The 23,022-nt window shown below is 63.2% G+C and overlaps 2 protein-coding genes across 5 annotated transcripts; both read right to left on the bottom strand.

Annotated features, from left to right (window-relative positions):
* Nucleotides 1-34: 34 nt before the first annotated feature.
* On the bottom strand, nt 35-12,192 carry CLCN2 (chloride voltage-gated channel 2). 2 transcript variants are annotated; one of them, XM_050977835.1, is made up of 23 exons: nt 12,090-12,192; nt 7,542-7,686; nt 6,955-7,086; nt 6,712-6,840; nt 6,059-6,192; nt 5,896-5,973; nt 5,711-5,789; nt 4,979-5,104; nt 4,827-4,911; nt 4,617-4,718; nt 4,449-4,533; nt 4,211-4,366; nt 3,704-3,773; nt 3,421-3,531; nt 2,972-3,185; nt 2,748-2,881; nt 2,297-2,635; nt 2,156-2,229; nt 1,780-1,830; nt 1,222-1,260; nt 958-1,062; nt 799-885; nt 35-719 (listed from the first exon to the last, which is right to left on the bottom strand). In XM_050977835.1, the coding sequence occupies exons 1-23, from the start codon at nt 12,138-12,140 to the stop codon at nt 513-515; spliced, it is 2,733 nt and encodes a 910-aa protein (XP_050833792.1). In that variant the 5' UTR covers nt 12,141-12,192; the 3' UTR covers nt 35-512. The 2 variants fall into 2 exon arrangements, with proteins under 2 accessions (XP_050833792.1, XP_050833793.1); XM_050977836.1 differs by lacking the exon at nt 1,780-1,830.
* Nucleotides 12,193-14,380: 2,188 nt separating this feature from the next.
* On the bottom strand, nt 14,381-22,097 carry CHRD (chordin). Of its 3 annotated transcripts, none has more exons than XM_030227062.2 (23): nt 21,968-22,097; nt 21,529-21,632; nt 20,888-21,014; nt 20,366-20,503; nt 20,172-20,289; nt 19,199-19,295; nt 18,951-19,092; nt 18,739-18,879; nt 18,169-18,251; nt 17,933-18,080; nt 17,729-17,835; nt 17,528-17,644; nt 17,284-17,440; nt 16,952-17,193; nt 16,753-16,866; nt 16,315-16,527; nt 16,139-16,232; nt 15,978-16,034; nt 15,785-15,888; nt 15,537-15,639; nt 15,279-15,433; nt 15,024-15,117; nt 14,381-14,859 (listed from the first exon to the last, which is right to left on the bottom strand). In XM_030227062.2, exons 1-23 carry the CDS (start codon nt 22,095-22,097, stop codon nt 14,792-14,794), a joined length of 2,853 nt encoding a protein of 950 aa, XP_030082922.1. In that variant the 3' UTR covers nt 14,381-14,791. The 3 variants fall into 3 exon arrangements, 2 of the variants coding, with proteins under 2 accessions (XP_030082922.1, XP_030082923.1); XM_030227063.2 differs by having other exon boundaries at nt 20,888-21,011; nt 21,968-22,027; XR_007778207.1 differs by lacking the exon at nt 15,537-15,639 and having other exon boundaries at nt 14,811-14,859.
* Between the last annotated feature and the right edge of the window lie 925 nt (nt 22,098-23,022).

Below are 23,022 nucleotides of genomic sequence, written 5' to 3'. Positions count from 1 at the left end.
GCCCTCTCCACCTCTAGCCCCATAGTGCTACAGCTCTGTTTATAAAGTCCTTTTATTAAATTAATATAAAAATCTCTGTATTTACATGGGGAGAGGTGCACGGCAGAGAGGCAGCAGGACCCCCTGTTCCCAGCCATGATGTGCTGAGCACAGGGGGCAATGCCCACCCACGTCCCCGTGGACACCCCAACCTGATGCCCCTCTCTGCCCCGTGCCACCCTGAGAAGGGACATTGTGGTGCTCATGGAGGGTGTGAGGGCAGTGGCCATTCTGGGGGGCACCGGGGGCTGGGGGGGTACAGAGGTAGCAAAGTGGGAAGCCCCAAGAGCTGGCAGGTCGTTGGGGAGCAGAGGCTGGCTGGGGAGCATTTGGCTGTTCCCCAGCCCAGGGAGGGAGCAGAGGCACTGGATTGAGAGTGCCCACTCTTGTGCTGAGCCTGGCGGCAGTGGACTCAGGGTGGGCACACCCCAGCCCGTGCCAGGGGGGACACAGGGGGGTGGATCTCAAGGGCCTCACTGACCCTTGGGGGTGTCATCATCCTCGTCGCCGCCAGGACCAGCCTCGCGGGGCATGTGGTGGTGCTGGTGGCGGTCCCAGAGCTGGTGCAGGGCCGTGGTGTCGGCCTCGCTGGTGCTGGCGGTGCTGTCACGGAAGCTGGCGAGCGGCGGGCGCACCTTCACCCCCTTGCCCGTCAGGGAGCCCTCGATGGCCTTGCGCAGCTGTGGGAACCCCAAACCCATGGGCAAACAGCTCCAGGTGCTGCTCTGTGCCCCCCCAGCCTCCCTGTCCCCTGCTCACCTCCTTGAGGGACACCATGCCCACCAGCCGCCCAATGCTGGTGACAAATGCATGGTCCAGGCCCAGCAGAGAGAAGATGGTGTGGGTCTGCAGGAAGAGGGGGCTCAGTTGAGGGTCTGGGGGTTGTGGGTGGGGGTCTGGGATGGGGTGAGGGCGCACCTTGTGCAGCGAGGTGTGCTCCACCAGCTGGAAGGGTGCGGGGTCGATCTTGGCACTGCTGAAGTCCACCAGCTGGTCCAGCTGCTGTTCTTCCCACTCCAGGATCTGGGGAGGTGCCATTGGGCAGGGTCAGGGGTACAGCCTCCCCACAGGTGCCAGCAAGGGCCTTCTCATCCTCCTTACACCCGGTTTTATGGAGAAATCTGGGTTATCCACCCCTACCCTGAGCAGGAGGGTCCTGCCTGTCTCTGCCCAACCCCTCACCTCTGCTGGGGTCATCTTGTCACCCAGAATCATCTCCTCCTGCAAAAGAGATGTGTTGGCACAGCCTTGCGGGCGCCACTGGGCAGGGTGCGGGCAGGGAGCAGTGGGAAACAGTGAGGGTGGAGGCAGCACATGCAGGCAGGGCACGGCAAGGGTACAGGCAGGGTACAGGCAGCACATGGGCAGGTCAGGTAAAGTGATTGGTTGACAGGACATCGGTCACACCCTGATTGGCCACAGTTGGACAAGCCAAGCTTGTGATTGGTTGAGAGAATGCAAGGTGTGCCATGATTGGCTGAGCAAAGTGGGGCAGATCCCGCGGTTTTGATGGCTGGAAGGCTCCACATCCCAGTTCCTGGGAGGGTTTGGGATGGGGAGGTTGCACACCAGGATTGGCTGGATGGAATCGTAACTGTCCAAGATGGACTGCACAGACATAGGCCCAACGTGATTGGCCAAGCAGAATCTTGCCAGGCCCCTGATTGGTTCAGAGAACTCCTTCCAGGCTTTGATTGGCTGGGAGGAGCTGTGCCCAGGCTGCGATTGGCTGCAGCTTACCACAATGGAAATGCGGACGCGTTTGGCCTTGTGATAGGCTGTGCCCTGGGCCTGGCCCGTGGGAGAGACATCAGTTAGGGGATGGGATGGGATGGGATGGGATGGGATGGGATGGGATGGGATGGGATGGGATGGGATGGGATGGGATGGGATGGGATGGGATGGGATAGAAGACGATGGAAAGGGATGGGAAGGGATAGGCAGGGTTGAACAGGAATGGAAAGGGATGTGACAAGAATAGGCAGGGCTGGGAAGGGCCAGGCAAGGCCGTTCAGGGGTGGGAAGGGCTGGGAAGGGCCAGGCATGGGAAGGGCCAGGCAGGGCTGGGCAGGGCCAGGCATGGGATGGGAAGGGCTGGGGAGGGACAGGTTCTCACCTCGGTGGGCTCTGTGGCAGCATTGGCACAGAAGAGGCTCTTGAGGGCGATGCCAGTGTGGTCAGTGCTGCCAGCTGCAGGAGGAGAGGGGGTGTCAGTGGCAGGGACTCGGGTGGGCCAGGGGGCCACATGCAGACTCACCTGGGGGGCTGTCGGCTGGGCTGCTGGGCACCCGCTTCAGTGCCGGCTTCAGGGGCTTGCGGAGTGCGGCGCGGGCAGGGGTGCCCGAGGAGGTCTCTGTGCTGATCTGTGGGGGGATGGGGTGGTAGGGTGACAGTGGTGGGGGACGCCCTGTCCGGGCATCCCCCAAGATGGTTGCAGCGCTCACCTGGAAGCGGATGCTGGAATCGGAGAGCTGGTGCCCGTCCTCGGGCAGCACCTTCTGCCGCAGCATCAGCAGCCGGCGCTGGGGACTGAGCTGGGTGCTGAGCAGGGCCCCCACCTGCGTCCGCTCAATGGAGCCCAGCAGGATCATGGACTCTGCCAGACACAGCACAGCGCCACGTTGGCTCCTGATGCTCCCTCTGCCACCCACCCAGGCCACACTCCACGGCTGCTGTGGATGCTGGCAGAGGCCCTGCTTGTGTCTCACCAGCTGACTCCACCAGTGGCAGGTTCTTCATCTTGGTGCTGTGCAGGACCTGCTGCAGGTCCCGGTACTTGCAGTTGAGGGTGACGTAGCGGATGTCCCGCACCATGATGTCCTCCACCCGCACGCTGTATTTCCTGCCCAGGGCAAGAACAGCGGCCTCAGAGTAATGCCACCGCCTCCCCTGTGCAAGGGGTTTGGGGTTGGGACAGGGGACACAATCTCACTCGTGGTGGCCCCAGCCCAGCTCAGGGAGGTAGGGAAGCTTCTTGATACGGATGATGCTGTCGTAGAGGGAGGGCTGGAGGCTCTGGGCGACGGCATTGGCCAGGATGACAGCGATCATGACAGGGAGGATGTGTGAGATCTGCCCCGTCAGCTCAAAGACGATGACAGCCGTGGACACCGTGTGGGTGACAGCACCCGACAGTGCGGCCGCTCCTGCAGCCACCACCAGGAGATGGAGGAGGGCCGTCAGGTACTGACCACCAGGCTAGGTCCCCACCCTAGGTTCCCCCCTCTAGGGCATCCACCACATATGGAGAGCCCTTGGGACCGTGCAGGGACATTCCCAGTGGCGGTATCACTCCCAGTTCCAGGGATCATCACCTCAGCTGTGGGGCAGCATCTCCAAACGATGCCCACCATGGTGTCCCCATTCCAGCTTAGCGCTTACCCACCACGGCGTAGCCCCCCGGCACGATGCGGTAGATGTTGCTGTCCGTGTGGATGCCATCAGGGAACCAGGCTGCCATGCTTTCCCCAACCAGGCGCCCAAAGGCTGCCCCTGCAGGCAGGGAAAGGCTGGGAATGGGCTCAGGGCTCTCCCAGTACCTGGCCCAGCCTCACACCTGATGCTGCCAGGGAAGGGAACATTTGGAGGCACCCACAGGTGCCCAGTGTGGGCTGAGAGGTGGCTCCCTCCTCCCACTGTGTCCACACATGGTGCAGAGTCTCACCAATGACGAAGACGGGCATGAAGGCTCCACAGGGCACTGGGATGGTAGTGGCCAAGGCTGACATCCAGAACTGTGGAGCAGACACCCATTAGTTGCCCTCCCTGACCCAGCCCTGCCTCCTGCCCCAGCTGTGACCCTCAGCTGGGTGCTGTGGAGCAGCACGTGGACACCGCACCCTCCAACGGGGCATGGGCTCCTCCCAGGGGCACCCTGCCAGCTCCTCCCTGGTGGCACTTGGTGGCATCTGGCCAGCACCTCCCTGGTGGCACCTAGGAGCAAGCGGCCAGAACCTCCCTGGTGGCATGTTGGTGGCTCCCAGCCAAGATCTCTTTGCTGGCATGCCAGCACCACCCAGCAAACACCTTGGTGGACTCTTGGAGCAGCCACCCAGTGCCTTCCGGTGCCACCTTTCTGGTAACAATCTGGCACCTCCCTGATGGCATCCAGAAACCCTCTCCATAACCTCCCAGAGGTGCCTTGGGGATGACAGGGGAAATAGGCACCCACCTTCATGAGGATGAAGACAACAAGTGTGACAAAGACGTTGGAGCGAGGATGCAGCCAGGCCTCCAGGATGCCCAAGTATTCGAACTCATCATTGATCCCCTGCTTGGCCCACGTCTGGTTGTCAAAGAGTGTCACCAGGGTGTCCTTCTGGGTGAGCTGGTGATAGGCAGGGATGAGCTGGGGCTTGTGGTGGCCCTAGTGTGGGGACTGGTCTGGTGTGCCACCCCACAGCAAGTACCTGGCCAGCCATGAACTGTCCAAAGCCAGGCGGGAAGGTCAGCGTGGAGATGATCAGCGTCACCAGGGCGGGGAAAAGCAGGCGCCTGGCAGGGTGGCACGGGCAGGGGGTGATTTTGGTGCGGCCCCAGCTCCACCACCCTGCTGCTGGGGACTGCTGGGCACCTACTTCTTCATGAGGAAGCGGTTGATGGCCTTCTGGCGGCGCATGAACTGCACAATCTTGCGGTTGAGGTAGACAAAGAGTGCACCCCCGAAGCCGCTGGCGATCCTGGGCAGAGCCAAGGGAAGAGGTGTCCTGCTGCCACCACCAGCACCACCAGTGCCACCACTGCCACCCCTGGGGCCATGGGATGGGTGCTGGGATGGACACACTCACCCGATGACGGCAAAGGCAGGCAGCTCCTGCAGGTCGAAGGGGAAGTCGAGGCGGAAGCGGGTTTTGAACAGTGCCGTGATTGTCTCTGGGGGATGGTGGGGCTCAGTAGGGCTGGGCAGGGGACCCCTGTGCCCTCACCCTGCCTGAGGTACCTTCATCCTTGTTCCAGACAGCGAGGACACGGAAGATGAAGGCGCTGAAGGTGGCAGCGAAGAAGCCGCGCCAGTAGTTGCGGACGGCAAAGAAGGTGGAGGTGACCTCAATGCTGAAGAGGACGCCTGGCATTGGGGGAAGTGCACAAGGGAGGTGGAGAAACCTAGGCAGGCCCCCGGTGCCTGGCATGCTTCCCACCCTGAGTCCACACTTGTGCACAGCTCACGGGGGTCTGGCTGCCCCACGGACCCACTACGGGGTGGTTCAAGGGCTTCCCTGGCAAAGCACTGGCCAGTCCCAGCTGGGCACAGTGGACACAGCACAGTGGGCCAAGCACGAGTCTGCGCGAGCGACAGGGTAAGCACAAGGATGCGGGCAGCGACACGAGGGGTGGCACTGGAATGGAGTGGGGTGCACACAGATGGACAGACAGACAGATAGGGCAGCAGGCAAAGGGCAAGGAAAGAGTCAGACACCTCACCAACCTACGGGCAGGGCTCAGCAGGGCTGGAGCAGGGAGCTCCCTGGAGCGCAGGGCGGCAGGGGAGAGGACAAGAGCAGACGTTACACATCTGGGAGGGTGCTGCCCGCTCCACCCTTCCTCCTCCCTGCTGAGCAGCACTGCCCTCTCCCATGCCAGCTGTCCCGGGGGTCCTGCTTGCCTCTCCAGGTGGACCCTGCTGCCTGGGCGGGAAGTGTGGGGGTTGTGGGGAGGCCCGGGGTGACCCTACCTCCAATGGGGGCGGCGAAGCAGCAGCCAACACCGACAGCGCAGGCAGCTGCCAGCATTTCAATGTTTCTTGCCTCATTCTGTGAGGGAGACAGGAGTGAGTGGGCACTGCCCCCAACCCTATGCACTGCCTAACCTGATGGTAGGCACAGGTTGATCCTTCTGGAGCCAGCCTGCCTTGCTCACCTCATAGAAGCCCCCGAAGAGGGAGAGGAAGCGGCTGAGCAGGGCTGCGCACATGCTGGCGATGTGGACAAAGGGACCCTGAGAGGACAAAGGGAGACTGAGGACATTGCCCTTAGCCTCACTCCCTGGCGCCGTGCTCACCCTGCTCCGGCACTGCCCTCACCTCCTTGCCCAGGGGCATGCCACTGCCCAGGGCACACGTCAGTCCGATCACCTTGGCCACAAAGGTCTTGAGGGTGAGGTACTCCTTCAGCACGACGCCCCGCAGGATGGTCTTCATCTCGGGGATCCCTGAGCCTGGTGGTGTGGGGACAGCCTTGACCAATAGCCATGAAGGGGGGACACTGCCCCATGCTTCTGGGGGCTAACTCTTGATGCTTTGCCACACCCCACTGCCACAGGGAAGTCCCAGTCATACCTCTTCCCACAGTACAATTGGCAGGAACAGCCCCATGATTATGTAGGCACAGCTCAATCCATAGCCCCACAGGAACCCCAATTTCACAGTCCCCAGGAGACCCTCTGAAGATCAGGTCTTAGCCCTAGGAAGACCCCCTAGCCTGCAAGACTCATAGCCCTGGAGGAAATCCACCCCTTAACTCACAGGAGACTCTCTGAAGATCTCTCTCCCATAGGCCTTAGAAGATCCCCAACCCCATAGCTCCTTATGACATCCAAACCATAGTCCCTAGGAGACCCTCTGAAGACCAGCCCATATCCTAAGAAAGATTCCCAGGACCTCCAGGGACACACCCAGGCACAGCCCCAGGGAGTGGACACCCTGTTTAGGGTGCAGGCAGCCCCTTGATGCCCTACCCACAGCCTGGGGGGCAAGGATCTGGGTGAAGCCAGCTGAGAAGGTGATGAGCACAGTGGGGTAGGTGACCCAGGCCATGTACTGCAGCAGCACGTTGGTGTCCAGGCCCCCGTACATCCACTTCTGAGCTGTGGGAACAGCCAGTCAGATGGGTGGTGGGTGGCAAGGCACATGGCATGGCCCTATGGCATGGCCACTCCCTGCCCTGCCATGGCCCTAGGAACCCAATGGTACCCGCCTACCTTGGAGGCACGTGGCGATGGCGAAATCCATGGCCCAGCTGACCAGTGCCATGACCAGTCCCAGCAGTATGAGGAAGACCCAGTCCTCACCCACCTTGGAGATGAGGAATCGCTGGCACTGCAAGGCGCAGACTGTGGACACAAGGGCGGGTTCAAGGCCGGATGCCCCAGGGATGGGCACACTGAGGTGGCAGAGATAGGCTGGCAGCAGCAGAAATGCTCGCAACCAGCAGCACTGACCCAGCACAGCTGGCACTGTTTGGTGCAGGAGCACTGCTGTGTCCAGCTGTCACAGCCAGCTGACTGTGCAGTCACACACGGCACCACTGGGCATGCACCTCCCGCCAGCACGGCCTCCCTGGCACGGCCCCAGGTACAGGGGCTGGGGGCCCCCGGTCCCTGCTGCGTGCCCGGCTATTTCGGGCCATTGTGTCCCTACTGCCCGGCGGGCAGGTGGCATTGTCCTCGGCGCCGGTGTCCCGTGACAGCCAGAGAAACTCTACCCGCAGCACCATGGTGGGGTGTCCCGACTGTGCTGCCGTGGGTGGGGCTGTGCCCACCCGTGTCAGTATCCCGGTGACCCTTACCCCGACAGGGGGCACAGCGGCCCTGGGTGTACTCCAGCAGCTCGGAGGGACGGCGGGGCTGGATCGTGTCCCCCTCCTGCAACCGCAGCCGGGCCGCCTCATCCTTGGCAAAGGTGCCCAAGTCCTGCGTGTAACGCCCATACATCTGGGGGAGAAGGACAGGCAGCAGTGTCAGGGAGGCTGGCACCCCAAGCCCGGCACCCAAGTGGGGAAACTGAGTCAGGGCAGCAGTGGGCATTCTGGCATTAGCCTGCCAGGTGAGTGAACAGCCACAGCATCCCAAGGCAAAGGGGTGGAGGCACCTGTGGGAGTGCCCGACTGCCCTCCAGGGCGTGGGAAGGAGCCAGGAAGATAAGGTGAGTGTGGATCAATGGCGATTGTTTTGCCTGCATGCCCAAAGCAGGCAGCTGAAACGTGTACCAGTCTCTGGCCCTGCCCAGGTGCCCCAGGCACTGCAGTGGGGTGGAGGGTGAGGTGTGTGCAGTGATAGGAGCGTGGCCAGCTTGGCCAGGAGACTCTCTGAGGGCTGGTATTGGGGTTGTGCTGGAGCTCTGCAGGCACCACACTCGACATTTTTAAGAGCAAGGCTGGGATACCCCCTCCAAATGCAGCCTTGGCAGGTCATATGTGACATGAGCTGGCTGGTCTCAGCTGGCAGCAGGGAGACAAGAGGACATTGAGGGACAGGATGTACCCCCAGTTCCAGGAGAGAGGGAGCACATCACCAGGCCCAGGGGGGTCCCTGGGCTGTGAAGAGGGGGATCACATAGGGATCGCCCCCCTTTCCTCGGGTGCCTCCTGCCTGGCTGTGGCACGTGGCCTGGCCCTGGCAGGGGGTGGCCCTGGCTGTGCCCCTCATGCTGGCCAGGAGCTCTTTGTGCCCGTCTTCCCCGCTGAGCCGGGGGCATTTGTCCCGCGCTGGCGGGCACTGCCAAGGACTCGGTTGCTTGGTTTCCGCCTCACTCCCCCCCGCACGACCTGAATGCCAAGCGCCAGAGGTTGGCCCAGCACAAAGGGAGGCTTCAGGACCGTGGGGACCCTGCCAGGCTCCCACGTCGGGACAACGTGAGCCCCATGCTGATGGCTTGCCCACCCGCCGTGCCGTGCCAGCGCAGCGCGTGGCTGCCCAGCCGGGGCGCAGCCGCCCTCCTCCCGGCACGGCCCGTGCTGGCTCCGGCAGAGGGGCAGCGCCACGGGTGGGCACCGTGCTCGGCACGTGGGCAGCCCAGCCCCGGCTGCTGGAGGCAGTGCCCACCCCGCATGCCCGGGTCCGGTTCACAGCCCCCTGGCCTGCTGGCACACGTCAGCTCCCCATGGGGATGGCGTGAGGGTGCACTTCAGATGGGGCAGTGCTCCTGCCCAGGTCCCTTCGGTAGAGAGCAGAAAGCAGTCAGAGCGGCGCCAGGTGGATTCTCTGCTGTCTAATACCCGGGTTGTGCCCAGCAGTGGGAGGGAGGGAGGGAGGGTGGGGATGTAGGCAGGGAGAGAAGGGTGAGCTAAGTTCCATTGCTGACCCTGTCCTGGCATGGATTTTCCCCCAAACTCCTGCTCAGCATGGGCTCAGTGGCTCCTTGCCCTGCGGAAAAGAGCTGGGGGGAAAAGCACGACCACATTGAGGGGCCAAATCCAGCACTGGCTGCCAGAGGAGGACCCCTGCCCCGCATGGGGTCTTGAATTCAAAGGCTCCCTTCGGAAAAAGCTTGTTTGCTCTGGAAGATGAAATGGGCCGGCACCCCAGGAGTGCTGTCATCCTGCCAAGCACTTGCCTGCCTGGCCCCACTGCTGACCCATGGCCAGCCCAAACCAAGATGGAAGCACCCCCAGGCTGAGTGCCCCACAAACCAGCTCTGTGTCTACCTCTTGGGGCTGTGCCAGGGTCTGCCACACTGTCCCCCCAGGTGCTGGGACACAGAGTGGGATGCCCAGTCCCAAGTGCTCCAGCCTGGTTGAGGGTGATGGGATTTGCTCCCCCTCTTCCTCACTTTGGAGCCCACCCCACTTGTAACAGCAGGGATGCAAGCAAAGGGGCCATGCCACCCTGCTGCCACCTGCCACCCTGTGCCATCCCATGCCACCCCTCTGCCCCATGCCACAGCCCCACAGGTAGGACATGGGACCCCCATGGGTGCCCAGTGCTGAGCAGCCATAGCTACTGTGCCCACAGCCCTGGCATGGCTGTGAAAGCCAGTGGTGGGCTCTCTCCTTCCTCCTCCTCCTCCTTCTCCTCCTCCTCCTCCTCCGCTTGGGTTATTTTTCCACAAAGGCCTTTTGAAACACAAACAGCCCCGGGACTCCGGCCTCTGCCGTGAAGCAGCTGAACAATCACAGTGCCGGGCAGGCAGGGAGCGGGCACAGGGGGGGCTGCCGGGGGGCACTCAGGGACACGGGCACAGGCCAAGGCCACTGTGTTGGTCCTGAGCTGCTGTGCTGCAGGCACCGGCTGTGCCACAGCCCCTTGGCCTCTGCCAGCCTGTGGTGCCTGCTGTACCCGGGTGATGCTATGCCTGGAGCGGGCACTGGCATCTGGCACTGCCATGTCCCCATGCCAGCCTGTCCCACAGCACAGAGCTGGTCTGGCAGTGGTGCCTACCTCCTCATGGCCAAAGCCAGCCATCCTTCTCCCCCAAATTTCCCCTAGGGGAGATTTTTTAAGGTGAGGGGTTTTGGGGTCCTCTGGGCTGGCAGTGGGCAGGCAGAAGCCAGGGGGTGTGTGTCACGCTGCCCGTCTTAGCTGGGCTCTAATCACCCTGAGCGGCTCTGCAATGAACAAGGGCAGTTTGTCAAGCTTAATCCCCCCCATGGGGCCCGTTGCTCCCTGCCACGACAGCCTGGCATGTGGGGGACACTGGGGCTGATGTGCACCCCAGCACCCTTGGCATGTCAGGGCTTCCCACAAACATCTGTCAAGCATGGGGAGTCCAGGGAGACCTTTAGGTCTGGGGCCCCAAGACTCATGGCATCCCAAGGCTGGTGAAATCTGGGGAGGGAAAGGGCATGGGGTAGGGACAAAGGCCTTTGGACATAGCTAGGCACAACCCTACAGCCTGGCTGTGATGACTTGGCTATGGGCACAAGCAGCAAGAACTATCTCCAGGCTGTCCAGCTCAGACCAGCCCATGCCAGGCTCCAGCTGGATCCTGATCTTCCTGGCAGGTGCTGGCAGGAGCTGGTGGTGCCTCATGCACTGAGGAGGGCTGGGCACTCCTCCTGCCCAGCATGTGCCCAGGCAGCTCCCAAAATGCAGGTGTGAGGCTATGGGACAGGAGCACACACCCAGCCTCACCCACAAGCCCCGGGCACTTCCACGAGCCTCACTGAGCCCAGAGGCCACGGGGATGGGCACCATGGAGCATTCAGGGCACGGGTGCGCCCCTGCCCAAAGAAAAGGAGGGCAAAGTCTGCTGGTGCTGAGCACGGCTGCCCTGATGGCAGCCCAGCGTGCCTCTCCCCTCATGCTGCCCGCAGGCTCCTCCGCCCCGTGGTGCCCGGCTGGGATGGCCTCTCTGCTCACCCACCGTGACCAGGGCGCCCAGGGGGGCCCTCCGGAGCTGGCGGCAGGGAGAGGCACCGCCACCACTCACCCCTGCTCCTGCCCCCGACTGCTCCCTGACTCAGCCCTGCCGGGAAGGACCGTGGGGTCAACAAGGTCGTGGAGATGACGGCACAGCCAGGGCTCCCACAGCCAGCTGGTGTCCTGCAGCCACCTGAGAGGGGCAGCTTGGGGTGAGCACTGAGGGGCATGGCCAGAAGAAGGGTTTGGGTGCTGGGAAAGGCAGTGCCGAGGGTATGCAGGGCAGCAGTGCCCTGACACTGCCCCGTGCTCCCATGCTGGGTGGGCAAGGCTCAGCAGAGCCTGTCACGCACACAGCAGCCGGCTCAAGCTCTCTTGGGCAGCTGTGGGCACAACTCTGTGGCTATGCAGTCCCTGCTTCCCTGCACACCTCCCTGGCCCTGCCTGTCCGAATGCCTTTGCCAGGGCAAAGTACCGTCCGCCTTGGGCACCGTCCCAAGGGAGGCCAGGGAAAAGAACCTTTGCCCGTGATGTCTGAGGGCCGTGGGCAGTAGGGTGGCTGGGAAAACAGCAGGCAAGGAAGACACCCCAGGACAACGGGACACCCTGGTGCCAGTGGGGAGGCCTCTGAGGTAGAGGAGTTGTAAACATGGGGCTAAGGTTGCAGGGAGGGGAGATACCGTATCTTGGGGGCAGAGGGCTGGGGACAGGCAGTGCGGGGCAGAGAAGAGTGCCCGGCTGGCGCCTCCGGGGGCACCCCTTCCCAGGGAAGAGGGGTGTTGCCAGGGGGTGGTGAGGTGTGTGCAGAAGTCTTGCCCGGGGGGTGGGAGCTCAGCTAGGCTCCTCCACAGCCGGAGGGGGGCTGGGGGTGACATCCCAAACAGGAGGCAGCATCCCAAACAGGGCACCGCAGAGTTCTGCCGCCCTGAGCAGGGCAGCAGCCCCAGACCACCAAAACCCCCGGGCGTTCCATCGCGCCCGGTCGCGTCCTATGCCACACAGGTGCTCGGTGCCCGCCCGGTGCCCCCGGTACTCACCAGAGTCTGCTCATATTGCAGCGCCCGCTGCGCCTCGCTCTCGGAGGCCATGGTGCCGCCGCTGCCGCCGCTCCGCTCCGCGCCGTCCCGGTGCCGGTGCCGCTGCCGGTGCCCGCGGCGGCCGCGGCTCCTCCCGGACCGCGCGGGGCGGGCCCGGGGCACTGCCCGGGGGAGGGATCGGCCGCGCTCCGCCTCTGCCGGCAGCGCCCGGCACCGGCGGCGCCCGTTACCGGGACCGGCGGCGCTGGGCACCCGCTGCCCGGCTGGGCCAAGAGAAGTCCGGCCGAAAGCTCTGTCCTGTGGCGGGACCCCATCCACCATGGCCTCTGCTAGGATGGCACCCCTGGGCAACCAGCGGGTGCAGGTGAGGGTGAAAGCTGGCGTGACCACGGGCCAGCTTCCCCCGGGACACCGTGCTCCCTTTCCCCACAGGTACAAGGGCTGGCGTGGGGCTGGGGCTGCTTCCCTGTGGGTTCCCCCTGGTTGGATTTCGGATGACCCTGCTGGGGCCCTCCAGATGGTCACCCCCAGGCTCATGGCCGTGCCCGGCTGGGGGACAGATTGGTGGGGGCAGAGTGCCTGAGGTCTGTCTTGCCATGAAGGGCACGGGGGCAGTTGTCAATGCCCAAGGAGGGCAGGGCACCTTGGCACTGTGGGGACTTCACCACGCAAAGCTGTCAGGGCGCTCATCCTTACCGTGATGCTGCTCAGCGTCCCGGGACTGTCAGCCCCCAGTGAGAGAGGTGGGCTCCACTCTTCCTTGCTGAAGTCGCTGGGCAGCAGAGGCTCAGTCCTCTCCAGAGAGGCACACGGGTAGAGCTTGGCACCGGCAATCCCTGGGGAAGGCGCTCCGGCATGGCAGGCTGGCTGTTGGGACCTCTGCCTCACCGCCGCCACGGGCTCAGGGACAGGGCACCAAGGCAGCTGGCAGGGCCACGCTCACCCTCTTCCCAGGACACAGGATGGCACTTTCGTGGCAGGAACTGTGCGCAGGGAAAGCCAGAGCTGTGGCACTGCTGGGCTGATGCTGCAGGATTGGGAACGGGCTGGTTCTCACTGCCCAGGTGCCACCCTCTGGTTTGACGTCGGCACCCTCAAGGGTGGGTGACGATGGCTGGGCTGGGGGCTGGGATATCTCCTGTGCCAGTCTGGGAGGGTTCATTGCCCGACATGAACCAGTTTGAGGCAGAGAGGTGACAAAATGGGTTGCCTGCTCATTGTATCCCCAGGCACGGAGCTCCCTCTTGCTCGTCAGCTCCTGGCACTGCCCCGTGGCAGCAGGGATGTTCGTCCGGAGGGGAAGCCCTGTGCCAGCACACATCTCTGCCCACTGCCACCAGTGCGCCTGGCCATAGGCCACCAGCATACTGCAAGGCCACCACAGGTGATGCCACCCTGCTGGCACAGGTTCCTGTGTGGCTGTGGGTGCATGCAGGGCAGGACACCCAGCTTAGCATGCAGGGCTCTGTCCCAGCCCAGTGTGCCCCAGCACCTTCCTTCTATTGCTTTACCACTACTCCAGTCTAGCCTGGTGTCACCCTGGGTGCAGCCCCAGTATAGGCCAGCACTGTCCCACTACAGTGTGGTGCTTGTGCCACCATCCGTTACTGCTACCGCAGTGAAGCCCAGTGTTACTTTCCCTACAGCTCTGGCACTGTTCCAGTATAGCTCTGACTGTCCCAGTCATCCCAGCGTGTACCAGCACAAATGGCCCCAGAGATCCCTCAATTCTCTACGTTGGGGATTAAAGAGCAGGTGGCAGCTGGATCTCCCATGGGCCCCACAAGGCCTTAGCCCATTGCAGCTGTACTGGGGTCACCAGGGTTGTGCTGCCCCAGAGCACACACAGGGGTCTGCCCTGCACAGCCATGGGTGTCTGTGCCCAGCCTGGGCATGTGGCTGGTTATGGGTGCTGCAGGACAAGGGCCTCCATGGGTGGCAGTTGGATTGGGGGCCCTGGCTGGGCTCTTTTTGCCACTCTGGAGGTGTGAGAAACAGAGTCCTGCCGTCCCTGTGCTAGCAGGCACCATCACCAAGCACTGTGTTGGCAGCCTCCACCATGGGCAAAAGTTGGCATCGTGGCTTCAGCTGTGGGCACTGTACACTGCTCTGGTCTTCTCCAGTGCCACCCCACAGCCCATAGGGGTGTCCTCATCCTGGTATTGGCTTTCACACCCCATATCCCCAAATATACATCCCCAACCCCAGCAATGCCAAGGCCTGCAAGTTCCCCATGGGATGCAAAGGCACAGCCCTGTGCCTGCTGCTGCCAGGAAGAGACAGGAACCAGGTGGGCAATAGCTCTGGTTTTAATAAATACATCTTGACCTCCATCCACTGGCACCATAAATTATGTGAGAAACCCGTCCGAGACAGGGTGGGTGCAGTAAACAGGGGCCAGAAGGACTTTACACTATGTACAACACGGGCACGATGCCCGCTGGCCGGGGGGCTTGGAGTGGTAGGGCAGCGGGTGCCCCCAACCTCCACAAGCCTGGGCACTGCCCACTACACAAGGGTAGGGCAGTCCTGGCATTGCAGTCGTGCTGAGATGGGGTGACCAGGCTGGGGCCAGGCCATGTGCACCCCACTGTGCTCCTCTGTGCCCCTCACCCTGCATGGGCAGGGGCAGTGAGTAGTGGGACCCCCCAGTGCACCCAGCGTCGCCGCGTGCTTGCCCCGCTCTGGGCAGCAGTCACTGCTCAGTGGCTCCGCAACTCCACCTTGGCATCGTGGACCTTCTTCCGTGCATCTGAAGGGGCATCAAGGGCTGCGGGGGGGGGGAAGTGTGGCTGAGAGATGGGCACAGGGGGTGCCAGGAAGGCACTTGGGGTGGTTGTGCCAGCCCTGGCTCAGCACCAAGGAGACTGGGAGGTACAGGGACTGCCACCGTGTGTTTGGGCAGTGGTGCCTGTGTGTGAGCACTGCACTCACCACGGCACTTGGCACAGCAGGGGTTGTCCCTCGTGGCAGGGCTAGCGCAGGCCGATGGGGGGCACTCCTGGCGCTGGCAGTGCGTCTCCCCTGACTGGGGAGCAGAAAGAGGGGCTGAGCACCAGGGTGGGGGAACAGCAGCTCCTCAGGGTGCACTGGGTGTCTGAGCTGCTCTCCCACCATTCCCAAAGCCCTGGGTACTAGCACAGTGGCGCCTTCCCTTCCACTGGTGCTGCCCTAGGCTGGCACACTCACCACACACCAGCACAGGATACACTTCATTTCTCCGAAGGGGGGCACAGAGGGGTGCCAGCTCTCATTGTTGAGGTACCAGCGGCGCCCGAAGCGGCACGCCCGCGGTGCGTCTGCCTGCATGGAGTCAGCCAGCTCCGGGACACTCTTCTCTGGGGCTGTAGGAGAGGGCACTGGGAGGATGCCCACCGGTGGCATTGCCAATAGGGGCACACGGGAGCTATGCAGGGTGAATGGAAGGCAGGAGAGGGGTGCAGGTACCTGGGCACTGCTTGCAGCAGTCAGAGGGGCTGGCACGCACGGGGTTGGCACAGGTGAGCCGTGGGCACTGCACCTTCTCGCAGTGCACCTCACCTGTGGTGCCCTGCAGGGAGGGCACAGGGCTCACAGGAAGCACACGGGAGTCAACTCCCCATGCCCTGGTTTGAGCCTCAGCTACAGTGCCTGGGAACTGAGAGCCCCCATAGGTGCCAGACCAGGTTGGGGGCAAGTCTGGAACCCACACTCACCTTGCAGGTACAAATGGCACATTTGATGAGGCCAAACGGGGGCACTACGGGGTGCCAGCGAGTGCCAGAGCCTCGCCATGTCTTGTCGCCATCAAAGTAGCAGCCTGGAAGAGGAAGAAGAAGAGGAAGTCACAGCCCTTGTGACTCAGCCTTTGCAGAGCTGTCCCCTCAGCCCATTCCCACAAGGACTCACCCTCACTACTGTCCCGTGCCCGCTCCAGCTTCAGCTCTTCCTGCTCTGTCTTCTTCTCTACAAGGGAGAGGAAGGCCATGACGGGGTGCGCATGGCAAAGTCTCCAAAAGGGACCCCCACCTTGTTTTCACAAGGACCCCCCCAGCCCATCCCCCAGGTACCTTCACAGATAGGGCAGCACAGCTCTTCAGGGTGCACCTGATGGGTGCAGTTGAGGGGCTGGCACAAGATGGGGTCACAGATCACTGTGCGCTTCTGGGGACAGCAGAGGTGGGGCTCATTAGAGAGGAGCAGTACTGATGGGTGCTGCCCCTTCAGCACAACTCCCAGCTCATACCTGGCAGCTGCAGATTGAGCACTTCTTGTCATAGTCAGGTGCCCAGCGGGTGCCATGTGCCCGGTGCTGACCTTCAAAGAAGCAGGAGTTGGGGTCTTTCTTCAGCTGCTCCAGGTCCCTGGTCTTGGTGCTCTCAGAGAGCTCAGCCTGCCCCAGGGACTCCCCTGGGGTCAGGCGGGTCCCTCCTGCATGGCACTGGTTGGGAATGTGCACCTGGAGGGGAAATGAGCAGGAGGTCACTTCCCACACCGATGCCTGGCTGCCTTCCATGGTCAGGCTGGTGAAGGAACCACCCACGACCACAAAACACATCAGGCTGTACTGCTGGGACCTGGTAACAGAGCAATCCTGTGCCCTTCCACCCTGCTCCAGACAGTGCCATGCTGCCACAGGGAGCAGTGGGGGTGGGTAGGGTGCCCTGCCCCAATGAGGACCTACCCGTCCCCTCATCTCCCCGTTGGGGTGTGCTTTGGTGCTGACTTGCAGGAAAGCAGTGCCCTGGGCCAGATGCTGCAGCAGGTCGGCATCCAGGTCCTTCACCACGCCCTGAGCCTGTCATGGCAAGAGGGGCACCAGGGCTGGGATAAGGTCTAGCCCAGCCCCTGCCGTGTGGTGCCCTGACCTGGTGCCACCTCACCTCAGTGCTGTAGAAGCCCTTGAGCAGGCGCTTGTGCTGGTGGGGGCGGGTGCCCATCTCCCCCAGCTCAGCCACGCCATGGATGTGGGCGCTGACAGTGCCATCGCTCGGCCGCCCCAGCCCCGCCACTGAGATCTCGTAGTGCAGGTGGCAGTGCTCATCCAGTGAGAGCCAGGCATGCCCCCCAGCGCCGCTGTGCACGGGGGGGGACACCAGCTGCCCTGCCAGTGCCACGGGCATCTCTGTGCACAGACAGGGACCATGGCAGGGTGTGGTGGTGTGTGGGAGGGCTGCCCCACAACCTCCTATTACCACCCCACATGTCTCTGTACCTGTGTAGCGGGCGAGAAGTCCACTGTAGGGCAGGGAGATGATTTGGCCCCGCAGCTCACCCTCTGCCCAGTCTTTGGTGGCCACGTTGAGGAAGAGCTCATTTTGTAGAAGCATATGGGCATCGCGGGCGCTGGGGCTCTGCCAGGCACCCCAGGCCTGCCACCAGTGGGAGACCATGCAGGTTGGGACAGGGACTCACCCAAAGTCCCCACATCATCCCTCCCAGCATCAACTAGTTCTCACCAGCCCATCCTTGTAGCTGGGTGTCATGTCAAACAGGATGTTCCTCTTGCTTTTCCGTCGGGGTTTGGTCTCCAGTGTGATGCCCACCACCTCGCTGGCAGTGCCCACCACCTGCACCTGTGGGTGTGGTGCCAAAGGGCAGTGTCAGGGTGGCAGATAGACCTGGGACCTTTAAGACGGAAATGGGTGCCCACCACTCACCTGGTACTCCAGGGTGCCATTCTCATGGAGTGCCAGTTTGGCTGAGCCAACAGCCCCGGTCTTGGTTGGCAGCAAAGCATCCGCTCCACATAGCACACTTTGGATGGCTTGAGCCCAGGGAGAGAGGCACAAGGGTGGGTGAGATTGGCAGGGGGATGAGCACAGCAATCCCCCTGCACCCCAGCGTGCCTGCCCTGTGCTCACTGTCACAGCTGCGGCGGGTGGTGATGGTGCCAGCCAGCTGCCGTGCGTGCCGGCCCTCCGTCTCAGCCACAATGCGGAGCTGCCCCTGCACCAGCCACTGCAGCTCCTGGGCAGACAGATCACTCAGCACCTCCGCAAAGTCAGGGTCCTGGCAGAGGGGGTAGAGTGTCATGGATCAGCCCTGGTGCTCTGGGCACCATGGCTGCCAGGGCCTGTGGGGGAAGAAAACACTTTACCTCCACAGTGATGTTGGCATGGACCTCGCGTAGCATCTGGCCCTGGTGCACGATGCGGACCCTCAGCGGGACCCGAGGGGATTCTGGACATGGCAGAGGGGAGTGGACCCACAGGACCAGGGGTCTGCAACCACTTCAAACCTACACCTCTGTGCCTACCACCTCCAAACCCCTGGAACTTTCTTGCCAGTTCCCCGTGTGCCTGGGCCCTCATCATTCCCTCCAGCATGCCCTAAATCCTTGCAAACCTATCCTTCTTGCACAGTGACCCTCACACCCCATGTGCTCTGCAACATCCCCAGCCCCACTGCATAGGTGCACACCTTCCCCTCCCCACCAGGTGCACCCCAAATCACACAACACACTGTATGCACACCTCCCCCTCCCCCCCCCCCCCCAGCCCCTATGTCCATCCTGAGCCCCACACCCAGCCCAGCCACCCATCCTGACCCTACAGATACTGACCCATGCATCCTGAGCCACAGACATGCCATGCACTCAGGTCTAGACTTCAGGTCTATGCAGCCTGCTCTGGGCAGTGTGTCCCTCCCTTTCCTTGCCTGCCCTCACCTCTTGCTCCAGGCTCCAGCAGTCCCCGTGCCATAAGGATGAAGTGCAGTTTGTTCTCTGTGTCACTCAGTGTCAGCATGGCCATTCCCCCAGCACCCAAGTGCGAGGGGTTCGATGAGGTCAGGATGGCACCGAATGTCTCTGTCCAGGGACAGGGGCGTGAGGGACATTCTGGTGGCACCACTGGGTGTGCATGCAGGAGCTGGACTCACCTGCAAAGAGTGCCCGGTGCTTGAGGATGTGCCCATGGACCTCTCCGGAGGGCTGTGCCCGGGTGATGAGGGACACACGGAGCTGTTCCCGCCGCAGCAACTGGACGTTGGCTTTGGACACTGTCCTCCACATTCCACAGAGCTGTGGGTGATGGATGGAAGGGCTGGGCGGTGGCTGGGGGGCACCACAAGCCCAGCAGGGGTTGGAAGGGGGGCACCGTGCCCCCTGCCCTCCCAGCCCCTCTCACCATGCCATCCTCGGGGGCAGCACTCTTCTGCACGGGGTGTTCAAACAGCACGTTACCCTCGGGGTCACTGAAACGCACCCGGCTCGGCCGCCCCAGCCTGCAAGCATCCGGGGGGTGAGCAAGGGCCAAGTACCTGCCCTTCCCCTCCCCCTCACTCAGCACTGGAACAGGGGTGTGTCAGGGAGGGCATGTGGGGGTCACTGGGGATTTGGGGTGGGCAGGAGAAGGAAGACCTTCTCCTGGGGTGCCGGGTGCTAGACTCTGCCCGCCCATTCCAGGACTAGCCCAGCATTGCTGTCCTGCCAAATGCCAGCTTGGCACGGATTCTCTGGGCACCCCTATCCTGGAGCAGTGTCTAACAGGCACAAAGCAGAATGAGGGTCTCTGCCGGGAAAGACACCATGGCAGGACCCGCTGGGAGCTGAGCGTTCAGGCTGTAAATAAGGAGCATTTTCGGCTCTGCTTGGCTCCCCCTGTCAGAGCTGGAAATTAGTCACCACTTTACTATGCAAAGGGGCCTGGAAGCGAGGAAGAGCAGAAGAAACTGGAGCGGGAAGGAGGGAGGGAGAGGAGAGGCTGTGCTGCTGGCGGGCATCCGGGGAGGGCATGGCAAGGATGGGGAACCCTGGCAGCAGTGCCAAGGCACTGCCCCCCGGCAGAGCCTGCAGGGTGGCACAGCAGTTCTGCCAGCTGCACCCACGGGAGCCCTGGAACCATTCCTGTTTGTTTCCAGTCCAGATCTGGAGGCAAATGGGTGAGGCTGGGCCGACACTGTGGGTGTGCCGAAATTCTGGCTGCTGACCTAGGCTGGAGCACAGCAGGCTGCCCCCCCTTCTCCAAATCTCTCACTCTGTCAGTGCAAGGCTGTGGCACCATGGGGGGGATATCAGAGGCAGAAGCATGGTTGCATTCCCCCTTTTCCAGAGGGCTGCCTGCTGTGCCGGGCTGGGCAGGGGACAGGGGCAGGACTCACCGTTCGTAGCTGATGGAGAAGAGCAGGGAGGAGCGCAGCAGGGTAAAGCGAGCCTTGGCCACGGCGCTGGATGTGGGGTGCCACGGTTCTGGGCCACTCGTCAGCAGGGCCACAAACTCTGGGGAGGAGATGCTGCTGCTGAGGGGGAGCATGGGGGGTGCCCCGCACTGCTGCTGTCTGGGTGGGTGGCTCACCTGTGCGGGAATCATCACGAGCCAGGCCCTCAGAGCTGAGGTAGGAGCGGTCACTGTAGGGCTTGTCCAAGTCATCCTCCTTGTCCTGGAAGTACTCCAAGGTGTCAAATCGGAGTGCAGGGCTCTTCTCTGGTGGGCCTGGTAAGGTTGGTATGGGGTGGACACAGGAGGAGACCATCACACCAGGCTGCTTGTGCCCAAGAGCTTGGGGTGGGGGACAATAATAAATCACCCCTTTTGAGACAGACCAAGATGTGCCCTGTGAGGCTCTTAGCTGGGCCATGCTGTGCACAGGCACATGGACAGGCAGGGCAGTTAGCCCTGTGTGCCTTCCCTGCACTCCTTTCAGGCTGTTCCCATCAGGGCTTTCCCCTGCCCATTGTATCATGGGCACGGGTGACTTTCATAACAAATTGACCAGCCCTTTTCAGGGGAGTGTGCAATGCCCCCTTTCCCAGGCCAGCAGGGGATCCTGGGAGGACTGGTGGGGGCTCCCTGCAGAGAAGCACCCACTGTCCTCACCTTTGGGGCAGGTGTGGCAGCAGTGTCCCGGCAGCAGTGTGGCTCGGGGACAGGCAGGCACGGGGCAGTCCTGCTTCATGTTCTTGCAGTTCACTTTCCCCACGGGCTTTCCCCGGTGGTTCTTCTGCTGTAGGGGGCCAAGAGGACTCCAGGAGAGCCGTGCCAAGGTGTGCCAGGTCATTTCTAGGTGTGCCAAGCCATGCCCTCCCAGCACAGCATGGCTTCCCCCATCTTGTTCCATCTGGAGCCTGGACACCTTGCAGAGTCCCCAGATGCCTGTAAGGCAGCCAAACCAGGGCCCCCTCCCCACAGCCCCCAGCCTCCTGACCAGCTGTGCATGGCCCCGCCAGCCCCGGCCTTGGGGAGCTGCTCGGAGGGAGGGAGGAAGGGGGCCGGAGGCCATCCCCGAGGAGAGGGAGGAAGAATGAAGCCTGATCCTTTAAACCCCCCTTCTCCTCCCCTCTGCCGCGGGGGAGGACATCCAGGTGTCCGGCTGGCTGAAGGAATCCCGCTTCCCTCTTCCATAGGAATGAGAGGAGTGTTGAACAGAGGGGTCCAACCTCTGTTCAATGCCACCCCCTCCCCAGCAAGCCGGGGTCCTGGGGAGTCTCCCAGGGAAAGGGGTGCGTGGGTGCACTCACCGGCTCGCAGTGACAGATAACGCAGCGCATCACCCCGAAGGGCTCCCCCAAGTCCGGGTGCCACGTCTCCTCCAGAGCATAGAAGTGCCCCCCGAAGGCGCAGCCTGCGGAGACCCCACCACCACCCACCGCCGTCCCCAGTCACCTCCGGGCCGCGGGCACCCCCCTGCCGCAGCCCCCGACCGGCCGGCACCGCCCTGCCGCCTGCTGCGCTCCCGGTGCCGGTCCCAGTGCCGGTCCCGGCCAGCCGGGGGGCCCGGGGCGGAACGCGGGGTGCCAGAGAAGGGGGGTGCAGGCACGCCATGCACGGACGAGGGTGCGGGTGGCAGGGAGGGGGTGCCCGACGCGGGATGCGTGACGGGGGGTGCGGCAGCGGCTTGTACAGGACCGGGGGTGCGCGGAGCGGGGGAAGGAAGGGTGGAGGGCAGGGGGCTCCTACCTGCCGCCCCGCCGGGGGGCAGCGGGTCCGTGTCGGGCCGGATGGGCAGGGCGAGCTTGGGGCGGGCGGCGCGGCCGGGCAGGGGCCGGAGCGGCAGCAGGGCGAGCAGCAACAGCGCAGCGGCGCGCATGGTGCCGGCCGGCCGGGGCGGGCGGACCGGGACCGGAGGCGGCGGGGGGGAGGGGGGGCCGGGCGCTGCCGGGCGCTGCCGCCGCCTCTGCCCCGCTGCCGGCTCCGGCTCCGCTTTATAGGCGGCGGCATGGGCAAGCGGGAGCTGCGAGCCCTGTGCAAACAAAGGCCCCGCTAATGAGGCGCAGGCAGCGGCCGGCCGGGGGGGATGCGCCCCCCGCCGCGCTCCGACCCCCCCACATATCCCCGGGCCCCGGCCCCGCCGCCCCCGCCTGGCACGGGATGTCCTGTCCTGTCCTGTCCCGTGGTGCGGCACCCAGGGCACGCGGCTGCCCCGCCAGGCAGGGGGTACCCCCGCACTCGGGATGTCCTGGGGACCCCCCCCCACCCCATTCATTGCTCCCCCTCTCCCCGGGCATGCGGTTCCCCAGCGTGCAGAGCATCCTTACTCACATGCCAGCCCCAGGGCATGGGGAATCCTGAGGGATGGAGGCTGGAACTAGATGATGTTTACAGTCCTTTGCAACCCAGACCAGTCTATGATACGATTGTATGATATAACCCTCCCTCAGATCATCGGGCACCCTTGGGTTCTGGGCATCCTGGGGACATCCCCTCCCAATTCACACAGCACACTCTGGCATATAAGCCACTGTGGAGACACCACCACCACTATCCACACCCTTTCCACAGAGCTTGGGATGTTCCTGAGCACTAGACATGGGTATGCCCCCATTCACATTCCCCACAGGAGAGCCCCACAGGAATCTCCACATCCAGACAAGCCCCATCGGGAATAAGGCATTTGCAGGGCACACCCATTCAATGCCAGTCTCCTCAATCTGCAGTCTTCCCAGCATAGGGCGTCTCCTGGGCACAGAGCATCGTGGAGTCTCCACACCCACACTGTCCACCTTCAGTCATGA

Source organism: Serinus canaria, chromosome 9 (genome assembly GCF_022539315.1).
Source record: "Serinus canaria isolate serCan28SL12 chromosome 9, serCan2020, whole genome shotgun sequence".
Taxonomy (NCBI): Eukaryota; Metazoa; Chordata; class Aves; order Passeriformes; family Fringillidae; genus Serinus; species Serinus canaria.
Note: the sequence above shows the minus strand (reverse complement) of the source record. Positions and strands in the feature narration are given on the sequence as shown.